The sequence below is a fragment of the Protopterus annectens genome, chromosome 10.part0 (assembly GCF_019279795.1).
Source record: "Protopterus annectens isolate FY-2018-M chromosome 10.part0, PAN1.0, whole genome shotgun sequence".
In the NCBI taxonomy this organism is placed as follows: Eukaryota; Metazoa; Chordata; order Ceratodontiformes; family Protopteridae; genus Protopterus; species Protopterus annectens.
Window position 1 is genome coordinate 1725135394 of NC_056744.1, and position 13344 is coordinate 1725148737.

Sequence of the window (13344 nt, forward strand, 5' to 3'; positions counted from 1 at the left end):
ACAAAATCCCAATCCATGTTAGGCAGAGCCCATCACGGACCCTCTTCAAGAGGGATCTTAACGAGTGGATGGGAGATCGTAAGTTTACCCCTGGGATCTCTTCTGTGTCCCTGCTAGACAGAGGCACAGTAAACTAACCTTAAAAGGGCTATCTTCTGTGACCTACTTTACAGAGGCACAGTCAACTAATTTAAAAGGGTTGCGAAAGCCAAACACACTCTGGCTAGGCTTATAAATGCCCTAGGGCAGATAGGTAGGCTATGAACTATAAACTCTGTTGGCATCAATTCCCACTTATAGTTTATACATCGTTGGAAGGAAAGTCATTGGTCTCTAATTTTCAGGGTAGCTTGCAGGATCACTCAAGTAACAGCATTGTTTTTCATGTTGTTAACCAGGTTGGTGTCTGTTCAGAGTGTGCATATAAATAGTTCTTACTCATGACTAAATCTTTGTGTAAAGATGTTAATACTTTCAACCAAAAATTAGGTACTGCATCTGGGCCTGGGGTTTTCCAATTAGAGGCTTTTCCTTAACTTTCTTTCAATCTCTCTGGCTGTTACTTCATCCCATTTCATATCCTGTACCTTTAAACCTCTTATTCTTTAACTTCTATCCATTTAGCATCATTATGTTCCATGTGATCTTCATAGATACTTCTCCAAAATGCATCTATTTCTTCTTTTTTTGGTGATCTTTCAGTTCCTTTTACCTTACTTCCCAGTTCTCTAGAAAACTTTTTTGGGTCAATAATAAATTGCTTATTCTGTACTTTTTTGTTGTAGTCGGTCCATGCCATACTTAAATTCCTCCCCTTTTTACAGTTTTCCACTATGGTTTCTCTCTTGTGTGAATTTGTTGATGAGTTCTAAGGTTACTTTTCCATGCAAAACCCTTATTACATTCAGTACATTTATAAAGGTTCTCCCCTGTGTGAATTCGTTGATGACTTATAAGGTTGTGTTTCCACACAAAACACTTACTGCATTCATCACATTTATATGGTTTCATACCCATGTGAATTTCTTGATGGACTACAAGGCTCTGTTTCCATGCAAAACACTTACTACATTCAGCACATTTATACGGTTTCTCCCCTGTGTGAATTTTTTGATGGGTTATAAGGGTCTGTTTCCGGGTAAAATCCTTACTACATTCAGCACATTTATATGGTTTTTCCCCAGTGTGAACTAGTTTATGTCTAACGAGGGACTTTTTATATGTAAAACACTTGCTACATTCATCACATTTATAAAGGTTCTCCCCTGTGTGAATTCGTTGATGACTTATAAGGTGGTGTTTCCACAGAAAACACTTACTACAATCAGCACATTCATACGATTTCTCCCTTGTGTGAACTTCTTGATGGACTACTAGGCTCTGTTTCCATGCAAAACACTTACTACATTCAGCACATTTATACGGTTTTTCCCCTGTGTGAATTTTTTGATGGGTTATAAGGGTTTGTTTCTGGGTAAAACCCTTACTACATTCAGCACATTTATACGGTTTTTCCCCACTGTGAACTAGTTTATGTCTATCGAGGGACATTTTATACGGAAAACACTTACTACATTCATCACATTTATACGGTTTCATACCCGTGTGAATTTGTTGATGGGCTATAAGGCTCTTTTTCCTTGCAAAACACTTACTACATTCATTACATTTATACGGTTTCATACCTGTATGAATTTGTTGATGGGCTATAAGGTTCTTTTTCAATGCAAAGCACTTAGTACATTCAGCACATTTATATGGCTTTGCACCCGTGTGAACTTTTTGATGGATTCTGCGTAGATATTTATGTGTAAAACACTTACTGCATTTTGGACATTTACATGTTTTTCCCCATGTATGAGTATCTACTGTGTGGATGGGCTGATGATGGTGCTTCAGATGACTTTGACACATAAACTGCTTATTGCATTCAGTGCATTGATATGACGTCTCTCCCTTGTGACACGTCTGATAAATTACTGCACTTTTCTTTTTACTAAGACATGTGTAGCATTCAGACCTCTTGCTGCAATTATGTCCAGACTGGTGCTGTGGTACAACTGGGGGAAGAAGTCTGTCAGTTTTCAACACATGCTGACCACAATGCTGTATAGAGGAGGGTTCACAGTTACCCTTAGGGCTGCTGCTGCAGTTACATCCTAAATGAAACTCTGGGGCAGTAGTTAGATGAACCCTGTTGTACCTGTTCACAGGCTGAGCACCCTGCTGTGATTTCTGTCTAGAGTGATGCAATGAGGGTGTTGCACTGTCACATTCAGAGCTCTTGATCCAGTTATGACCTAAGTGATGCTGCAAACCAGGAGAAAGATGAAGTTTCTTGCAATCCTTCCCAGGCTCATCAGACTGCTGTAGGTTCTCTTGAGGATGGGATGTCCCAAGTGATGGCTTCTGACTGCAAAACACACTGCGGTCTCTGTTCCTGAAACCTAAAAACAGATTCCTTATTACTGTGTCCATGACAACAATGAAACAAATGTCAGACATGTCACTCACAATAACACGTGTACTGAAACATTCTGCAAAACTAGGAATTTAACAGCTATTTTATTCTTCTCTTATTAACACAATTACTAAAATAAAATCAATTCTGATTGCTCAGTTATATGAAATTAGTTGTTACAGAAAAGCTGAAAGAGGAACAAAAGCAGTGCAAAACTATCACAATAAAGAAGGATCAATTTGGACAAGAAAAGAATCATACCTCAGTTTGAGACATTATTCTCAGCCATTTTCTCCAAGATGTGTGACAAGTCTTACTGTACATAGAGCTAAATGTACAGCTGTGTAGGAACATAACACAAGTACATATTTTAGAGCAAGATCATTGTTGCATTAAAGCTAATTCTTGAGACTTCTACCACAGAAAGCTTGACACATGGCCCAACTTATAAATCATTTCACCATTCCCCAGTTGGCCAGTGGATGCCCCCAACTTGGATATCAACATGCCTGTGATAAAAAAAAAAAAAAAAAAAAAAAAGGTGGAGGGGGTCTCCATTGGCCTATCAAAACAGATTGCAAATGCTCAGAGATGGCAGCTGAAACAGTGGAACAATGCACTAATCAAACCCATGGAGGTGATACGATGAAGGGTGTAGCAAGTAAGAAGGCGATTATAGGACTGAGTGGGTAAAATCTTCTCCCTCACATGGTAACGGGCATGAAACGGAGGATGGAAAATAGCACTGCATAACTGAACACAGTGAAAGCATCACAGTTGTGTAAAAACATAACTGTAGACATTGATCTGTATTCACTGTGCTGTTCACTATGGCAACAGTGCTAACTTCTGGTGGGATGCCAACAGTTTTTGGCCACAGAGTTATTGGTCCTGGGAAGGAATGGGTTCATAATAGCCCCTGCAGGATCTCCGTGGTAAATTCTGCCCCGGGTCAGGATGTAAAGTCCAAGCTGTAGTGCTTGAAAAAATTGTGAACAGCTGACCAGGCAGCTTCTTTGAACAGATGGATTCTCTCCCTCTCTTAGAAAGGTCATGGTGGCTGCTACTGCCACTCTTGTGGACAGCGTCCTTACATGCTCGGGTTCAATTTCACCAAATAAGGACTAACAAGTAGACACAGTGGGATATTTATTTTGGAGAAATATATTTTTGAGAAATGCATTCTCTCTGTTCTCTACACACAGGTTGTGAATAACTGATCTATTGTCCTTACTTTATTTTCCTCTTGATAAAATCTCAGCTGCCTGTGCACATGCAAGGTAGCAACAGCCTTTTCCTATATCTGTCCTTTTTTCTCTTCTGCAAAGCTGACCATCATGCCAACATTCATTCCACAGAGGAGGGACAATCCCCAATGTGCTAGGCCCATTCAGATCTTCCAGTGAGGGAGCTGCCATTCCAGTAGACAATGTGAATGTTCACCAGCATCCCAACAACTGAGGTCAGTATGTTATATTTTAACTACCGTCCCCTTGATTCTGATGTGGACATATGAACCATCTGTGTTCCAAGCCCTAAGCATGTACTCTCCTTCACATATGCTTCACATATGCAGGCAAGAGCTACCATGGGCTTGGACAGCTCACCCACTTCCCTCTCAAGCCTGGCCCTCCACTCAAGACTTATTTCCATCCTCCTCCTCTGAGGTGGTTCTTTTCAGAGCTGCTGCCATGGTCAACCAGGGTCACCAGACATACCTATCCAGGGTGGACATGCCCATTCTCTCCAGACTGCTCTATGAAACATCTCAGCAGTCAATCACTCTCAGGTCACCTGGACCATTGTCAAAGCTTTACTCCCCTACGAACCTGAAAAAGGTAAGCTCCTTTACCCACTGCCCTGTAAGGCAGTAAAGAATACCAAAAGGTTAATGGCCTGAATAAGGAAGACCTCTGTCAGCACGATGGACATGGAGCTGGGGTTTATGCATAGGAAGTCTTTCAGAATGGTTTGAAAGGACCAGGAGGAAGGTATGGACCTGATGAACATGAATACAGCTAAGGAGTTCCAGGCCTCAGCCACATGGTAAGGGCACAGACCATGCCCAACAGATTTGATAGGTTTGTCGACAGAGAAGTTGTTTAGTCAATGGATCATAAAGAGTGGGAACATAGTTGTGTAGAATGACATTTAGTGCTGGACAAGCAGATGGATGCTGGATAATTTTATCAGTGGAAGAAGCTGTGTATATGTTGGTTGAGAGGGTAGTTCTAATCAGTTTTTTAGTGCTATACAGTGGCGGGTTCTGAAAGGGGTATTTGCTGCAAATTTAGGCACTTTATTATAACACTGTTCAAGTGTTGATTTTTGTGATGCCTGGAGGTTAGCAAGGATGACAGAGCCATAAAGTAATGGTGGGAGGAGATAATTAGTGGCAAATGTAGTTGTAGTTGTATAGGTGAGAACGTTTTTGGCTCTACAACGTATACTTATTTTTTTTGTTTTTTTATGCAATTGTGTATGTGCAGGTCACATTTAAAATCATCCATTATCAGCTCTAATAATTTAATATAAGAATTTACTTCAATGGTCTTATTAAGTGAGAGGAATTTTGCTTTTTCATGAGAGAGGGACTTGGGGAAGAATTAGTAATTTTTTTTGCGGGGGGGGGGGGGCTGAGCTTGAGTTGTGAGTTACAAAACTACATTTCAGTGGCTGTTACACCTTCCAGTGTAAAAGTTTGCAGATGTGCTACGTTGTCTGATATGCATAGGAGAGTGGAGTCATCTGTGTACTGCATTAGGGATATCTGTTGTGCAGATCTGTGGAGTGGTACACTGGTGGTGAGTGGGAGGTATGGAGAGAGGGCGGAGTGCCATTTTACTGACTGATACCAACTGGACCAGTAGCTTTTGGACCACAGAATGGTGGACTGAGATAGACCTAGTGAGGGCATCAGAAGTAGGAGTTTGCTGGACAAAATGTATTCAAGGCTGTGGAAACATCTAGAAATAAGGAAGAGACTAGTCTGATGTTATCTCTAGCTTTAACAGTTATCTGTAAAGGTTAGAAGGCTGTAGAAACATCTAGAAATAAGGAAGAGACTAGTCTGATGTTATCTCTAGCTTTAACAGTTATCTGTAAAGGTTAGAAGGCTGTAGAAACGTCTAGAAAAAAGGGAGAGACCAGTTTGATGTTATCTCTAGCTTTATTAACAGGAATAGGAGGGACAGAGGTCATTGCTGTGTGAGGAATATGAATTCTACCTGTGGGAGATATGTATTCAAAAACTGCTAAACTTTTTAATATCTTTATTAAATCACTTACGACACAGGCAACCATGCATTTCTATAAAAGAAAAAAAAAAACATATTAACATGTGCACAGTTACAAACATTATACAGCACATATATTCTTCTGTACAATTATCAATACATTACAACTTCTGAATTCCTGCCTTCCATTAAACCTGTGTCTTTCTTCAAAACATTATTCTGCATGTACTGTTCCCACAATTCCCACTTCTTTCTGTACAATTTACTCTTACCCTTTTCCAAAGATCCCACTTCCAGTTTTTTTTTTATCTACGTTACGATACTCACTACATCAAACAAGTTTGGTTTAAACTTTTATTTTCATGGCTGCCATAAACGAAGTTACTAGAAAATGGAAATGAAACTCAACAAGGACTTACTAAGTCTAGGCAATTCAGATCTTGTATCCCAGCTCAAAAAAAATAATAATAATAATTTACTTCTTTACACACATTTACTCACCTAATATTTCTGGCAGAGTTCACTGTACAGAACTGTCTGTCAAATCATTACATTCCCAAAACATGTTCCCAATTACCCTTTTCTTCCCCATCACAACCCCAACATTTGCTAGCTACCTGAGGAAAAATTATTTGGAGTCGGCTGGGGGTATGAAATATCTATGAAAATACTTCCAAGCAAAAATCCTAAATCTTCCGGACTTTGTTGCATATCTGAAAGCCATACATAGGTTTCTCCCATTGCTTCCTTGTGAAATGCTTATCCAATCACTTTCCCGATCTTTTCTAACCTCCTCTAATGAAGAGAGTCTTCAATCGTCTATAAATCTACATTTGAATGGTGTGCCCACACCCTCAGCAGAGAAGTAAAAACAATCCATATTCTTGAGTTCTTGTTATCACCAATAATATAAGATAACAGCCACATCATTGAAAGGTCATTATCCCAGTTATGAGATCACCCTCACTCCGTCCTTTTTGTAGCAGTGGTATGTGATTAGTAAACAGTGCTCCTATTTAGATCATTAGGTGATTATGAGATGACAAAGGACAAAATCCAAACCTTGAATTTTTCCTGCTCTGCCTATGACTTCTGATAAACTGTAATCATATTGGCTTGTCAGCTATAAAACAGCAGTTATTTCATTGAGTCCGATTTTAAAATTAGTGGTTTTCATTTTTCTTTTTTTTTTTTTTTTGCAATTTATGTGGGTGCTAAGTAGGTGTGTGACAATGTCTAAAGTACTCTGTCCATCTTTTAATGAGAAAGGGTAAAAAGTTGTTCAGCATTAAGTTCTTAAGTGCAAGCCTTACATTTACCAACCTTGAGTTTCTATGTAAGAACATCACAATTACCAAGACATCATTGTCTCACCTTCAGGAGTATAACAACGGTAATTCCATGTATTACAAAGGCTCTGTATGATTCAAAAAGGTGCCAAGCTGCATGCAACAGAAATACTGACCACCAGTGCAAAAGCTGGTTCCCACACTGCAAGCATGTAATGATCTAAGGGGTTCATGGCATGACTGGACACACCTGGTGGGCAATGTGCACTGTAATGTCACTAGCACAGCCATTTTATCCAAACCTTTTTGTTGTTTTTCAAGCACTGTTGCTAGGAGTTTGTATACATACAATGTTGTTAAAGCATGTAACACCAATTCCACAAGTTTGTATACATACATGGTTGTTAAAAGCATGTAACACTGATGCCAGGAGTTTTGTAGACAACATTGTTAAAGCATGCAACACAGATGCCAGGAGTTTGTATACATAAGCATGTAACATCCCATCTTAATTTGCAGCGTGGCAAGTATAAGCAGTGCAAATGCTCAGTTCATTGTAACAACGTGGGGTATGATTCAGAACTTTATCTGTACAGACAAGCAATTCATAGGGATGGTGGGTCAGCCTGGCTATGAGGCATATAGGACGTAAAGCCCTGACTATGGGCTAGATGACTCTAGTTCAAAAAAAAGGCATTGAAAAAGCAGTGCAGAGGCAGGGGGTGGCTAGTTAGTGTCTGATGCTGTTTTGCCATCTGATATCCTTTGTTAATGTAGGTGCTCACACCAACCAGCAGGGGCACTGTTAAGACCCGATAAGAGCCATCCACGGGTACTATCAACTATTAGAGAATAAATAGCTAAGGGTATGGGTGGGTAAGTTTTTGACAGTAAGAAGACAGAGGCAAAAAGAAAGTAGAGAAAAGTGTAGGTGGTGGGTTAGGCTTTTATCAGTCTAAAGAAATGATTTAATACAGAAGAAGGTAAGGAAAAGGTGGGTTGGCCTTTTATACACTTAGATAAATAATTCAGCAAGTGGTAGGGTATGGGCAGCACAGTGGTGTAGGGAGCAGCAGTGTTCCCTCACAGCAAGAGGTTCTCTGGTTTTATTCTTAGCTGGGGTACCTTCTGTGCAGACTCTGCATGTCTTGCCAGTGTTCAAATTTTTTTTTTTTTTTTTTTTTTTTTTTTTTTTTTAGTGGGTACTCTAGTTTCCTCCTGCCTCCCAAAGACATGCACTTGGCAAATTGGGGACTCTAAATTATCCATATGTATACAAGTAGTTTGTGTGTATGTGTGTGCGCCTGCGTGTGCGCATGTGTGTGCATGTATGTGTGTGTAGCTGGTGTATGTGCATGTCTAGGTGATTCAGTGAGTGATATGGAAAACAGGCCTGGCAATCTATTCCATTCTTTACTTAGCCTAGTAAACTCTATGGCTTGTGGCAGTTGTTCACATGGTTACCACAGAAGTTGGGTATGGTAGGACATATAAAAGCAGTGTATGCTGGGTTTCACTTTCACCTGTGCAAATAAAAAAAATTATTACAGCAAGACAGGCATTGATGGGTTAGGCTTTCAGCTCTGTTAAGTGACTCAGTGTAGCAAGGTACTGAAAGTTAACCTTGTCTATTGTGAGAAATTCTATTAAAGACATTGCTTTGCAACTGCTTCGAGTCCAAAGTCTGAATATTTTATGAGAAAATGATCAAAAAACAACTCTTGTTCATTGTATCATGTCTTCCATCAAATCCACTGCCTTTCAGTTCAGTGATCACATTAAAAATTACACTTTACAGAAATGCATTTAACAAATTACCACAACCTTTACTTATCTTACCTTGAGTCTTCCACTATGAATTTTCTCTCATTTTCCTCATAAATATCAATATAAAGCAAAATCGTACAAACTGTATCATTAATAAAGTTTTCACTTACTGTTGAGCTTATCTTCAGGATTCACCTTCTGTTCTGTGTCGTTACCCTCTACGTCATCATTTAACAGCTTATTATGATCATCTTTAAGCAGCAACAACAATTTATCAGGAGGGATTTTGTACCCTGCACATAAAAACACATCATAACATTATTAATCCTATTAAAACTAATCTCTAGTCATCAGACTCCTACCAAAACTAATCTATAGCCAATTTACACACACACACACACACACACACACACACACACACACACACACACACACACACACACACACACACACACACACACACACACACACACACACACACACACACACACACACCTCCTCAGAATCCTAACAAATACCCAAGATGGCTTCCATCCAACATTAAATATCTTACAGAACTAGATTCAACTGCAAGACTTCTTGTTGAATAACTTTGACAAGCATGAACCCACAGGTGCACTTTTAAAACACTGATGCATAGCATTTCACATACGACCATAACTTCATACGGAGGCATTCCCAAGTTAATGCAACACGTTACCACTACAGGTCAAATAAACTACTTCAGTTATCGTTAAAGCTAGTCTTGATGACTGGATGAGCAGACAAATTTACACCAAAGTTACCATGTACAGGGGTGGTCATCACTATTAAGTGCTTGAAGAGTTTTTTTTTTTTTTATATAAAGGTGTATATGGCTGTCATCTTATTTCCCTACGACTGCTTGCCTCTAATGTTCCTATTCAAAGTAAACCTACAATACGGTTAAAGCAGTAGTCCAATGGAAAGTGCAGGTATACTGAACACGGTTATGGGGCACAAAACTATAAAGTAGCAGATCTAAAAAGGTCAGCCATCAGGAACCATTAGAATGTCAAATAGTAATGCCAGCAAGAGCTAAAAATAACAGCAAACTAGTTTTGCCCACCTAAGGGTTACACATTTAATAGACTAATGTACAACTTAGTTACACAGACTCCAAAGCTACAGTCCTTACAGCAGTTCCACAAGTCTCTTTGAATCCCATTCTTCTCTCTCTGTTCATAAACTCCTCTACCTGATGTCCTGCACCTTGAGTGCATCACTTACACAATGATTGCTGTTTTCACCACTGCAGAGTTAATTTAACCTACAAAAGCTTTTACATAGTTTATGTACATGCCCACAAACTAATAGTATTTGTCTTTTTGAAAGTTAACTTTGATAGTTGGACACCTGAATTATCTTTCACAGTAAATCCCTAGATCTTACATATCTATGGTACAACTAAATTACCCCTGCAAATTTATGAATACCTAGTCATAACAACCTGATCACCATTTCTCCTTTATCATCACACAGAAAGAATAGCAAAAAGTCCTTATTAACCTAAAAATACAATGTACATCTACAATTCAACTTACATAATATACTTAAAAAGCCATAATAAGAAGTATTATTTTGCCAAAACTACAATGTATACTGCAGCTTAACATGGTTGGAAACAACCTGTCAAATTACATGAAGCCCAATAAAAATTATGACAGTCTGTAAACGGCTGAGCTCATTGTGCCCAGTGGTACCATCTGCTGACCAATGTAAATGCTTTAACATTCCATACATGGCCATGATAGTACAGTTTTGTACCTACCATAAATGTAGATGTTCGAGGATTCCCTTGCTGCAGTCCTGACAATTGGGTATAGTCCGCGTCCCAGTCGGCCCGAATACCAGAGTATAAGGCTGACGTCGGTCATGGCGCCTTAGACTGACGTCAGTACGTCAGGGTACTAATGCGCATGACCGACGCCATTTCCTCAGTCTTTTCTTGCCCCAGATGTCAGAAGACCCAAAAAGACAAGTCCCAAAAACAACCTGCACCAAAAAACATGTACAATATATACAGTAATACATATAAAAAATATAAGCATGTAAACTCACCTACACAACCACCCTGAAACACAGAGGGGAAGGAGGGAGATTGGACTGCAGCAAGGGAATCCTCGAACATCTACATTTATGGTAGGTACAAAACTGTACTATGTTCTTCGTTTTCCCTTGCTGCAGTCCTGACAATTGGGTAGAATCCCAAAGCAGAGGTAAGGGAGGCTGGCAAACTATAAAGTAGCAGGAGCTGACAACATGCCTTGTAAAACAGCTGTGGCAAAACCAGCTCTAGTCTTAGAGTATATAGGCAGGTGATAATGCCTAGAGAAAGTATGCACTGAACCCCAAGTAGCTGCTTCCAGAATATCCTTAGTTGCCACCCCCCTTAGAAATGCTGTTGAAGTGGCAGTAGCCCTAGTGGAATGAGGCCTAATCCCAGCTGGAACCTCTTTGCCATGATGGATATAACAAAATGCAAATGCAAAAGCCAATCCACCTAGAAATAGTTTGTTTCGACACAGGCTTGCCCTGTGAACTCAAAGCAAAAGAAACAAGTAACTGCTGAGATTGCCTAAAATCTTTAGTCCTGCTCAGATAATAACGCAATTGCCTGTGTACATCTAAAGTGTGCAAAATCTTTTCCCCTTTATTTTGAGGATCTGCAAAAAACGTAGGCAAATGAATAGTTTGGTTTAAAGCCACACTAGAAACCACCTTAGGCATAAAAGAAGGATTAGTAATGTGAATACCCTGTCCTTATGGAAAATCAAAAAGGCTCTACTGCCATAAGGGCCTGCAACTCAGACACCCTTCTTGCAGAAGTAATAGCCAACAAAAAAGCAGTCTTCCATGACAAATATTTCAATTCAGCAGTAGCTGCAGGCTCAAAAGGTTGTAGAGTAAGTTTTTCCAACACAAAATTGAGATCCCAAGCAGGAGTAGGAGCTTCACGTGGGGTCTTATATTCTTTGCCCCTCTAAGAAACTGCTTGAACAAAGGATGCGAAAACAAAGGTGGGTCACAATCATAGTGAGCCGAAATTGCTGCAGCATGAATCTTTATGGAAGAGAAAGACAAACCTTTATCCAATAATTCAGTAAGATATTGAAGAGCCACACTCAAATTAGGCTCTGAAATCTTCAAATTCTTTGCTGTACTCCAAAATAAAAATCTCTTCCATTTCTCTCGTGACACTCCTCCTAGTACTAGCCTTCTAGCCCATAATCACATTTAAAACTTGTTGAGGAAGCTGAGACCTACCATGCTTCAACACAGAATATGCCAAGCTGTGAGATGAAGAGATTGAAGCTTGACATTGAGCAGATGGCCGTCCTTCTGAGATAACAGATGAGGAATCAGAGGTAAAGGCCATGGAGGCTTCTTTACAAGACTCCTTAGAAGTGGGTACCAGTGTTGCCGAGGCCAATCTGGAGCTATCAAAATCATCCTTGGCCTGTCCTGTCTGACCTTTAGTAATACCTTTGAAAGAAGAGGTAGAGGTGGAAAGGCATAGACATGAAGGTTTTTCCAACTGAAAGACAGAGCATCCACTTTCCAAGCTGTGTGATGAAACCCCTTTGTGCAATACTTTGGCAGCTGGTGGTTTAGTGAGAAGCTTAACAGATCTATGTCTGAGTTCCCCATGACACTGTCAATTTCTGAAATACATGAAGATCCAGTTTCACCGTGGGGATCCATGATTTGTCTGCTTAATACATCTGCTAGGGAGTTCTGTGCTCCTGGCAGAAACCTTTGCCTGAAGAGTCAGTTGCAGGCTTAACGCAGTCTCCCATAAAATCATTGCTTGCCTGCATAGAGGATAAGAATGTGTTCCCCTTGCTTGTTGATGTACCACATGACAGTTGTGTTGTCTGTTAGAATCAACACCTGCCCTGGAAGAAGTAACTCCTTGAGCTTTTATCCAATAATATAAGATAACAGCCACATCATTGAAAGGTCATTATCCCAGTTATGAGATCACCCTCACTCCGTCCTTTTTGTAGCAGTGGTATGTGATTAGTAAACAGTGCTCCTATTTAGATCATTAGGTGATTATGAGATGACAAAGGACAAAATCCAAACCTTGAATTTTTCCTGCTCTGCCTATGACTTCTGATAAACTGTAATCATATTGGCTTGTCAGCTATAAAACAGCAGTTATTTCATTGAGTCCGATTTTAAAATTAGTGGTTTTCATTTTTCTTTTTTTTTTTTTTTTGCAATTTATGTGGGTGTTATGTAGGTGTGTGACCATGTCTAAAGTACTCTGTCCATCTTTTAATGAGAAAGGGTAAAAAGTTGTTCATCATTAAGTTAAGTGCAAGCCTTACATTTACCAACCTTGAGGTTCTTATGTAAGAACATACAATTATCAAGACATCATTGTCTCACCTTCAGGAGTATAACAACGGTATTCCATGTACTACAAAGGCTCTGTATGATTCAAAAAGGTGCCAAGCTGCATGCAACAGAAATACTGACCACCAGTGCAAAAGCTGGTTCCCACACTGCAAGCATGTAATGATCTAAGGGGTTCATGGCATGACTGGACACACCTGGGGAATTC

The 13344-nt window shown here is 39.7% G+C and overlaps 1 protein-coding gene across 2 annotated transcripts in view; it reads right to left on the reverse strand.

The window, feature by feature from the left end:
* Positions 1 to 695: 695 nt before the first annotated feature.
* Positions 696 to 13344, reverse strand: part of LOC122813965 (zinc finger protein 182-like) — a 393265-nt gene continuing 380616 nt past the window's right edge. For both annotated transcript variants that reach the window (XM_044086519.1, XM_044086518.1), the window contains 2 exons: positions 8924 to 9046; positions 696 to 2447 (listed from right to left, as the gene is read on the reverse strand). In XM_044086519.1, coding sequence (XP_043942454.1) covers positions 832 to 2447; positions 8924 to 9046 — 1739 coding nt within the window. In that variant the 3' untranslated portion in view covers positions 696 to 831. The remainder of the gene's footprint in view (positions 2448 to 8923; positions 9047 to 13344) is intronic.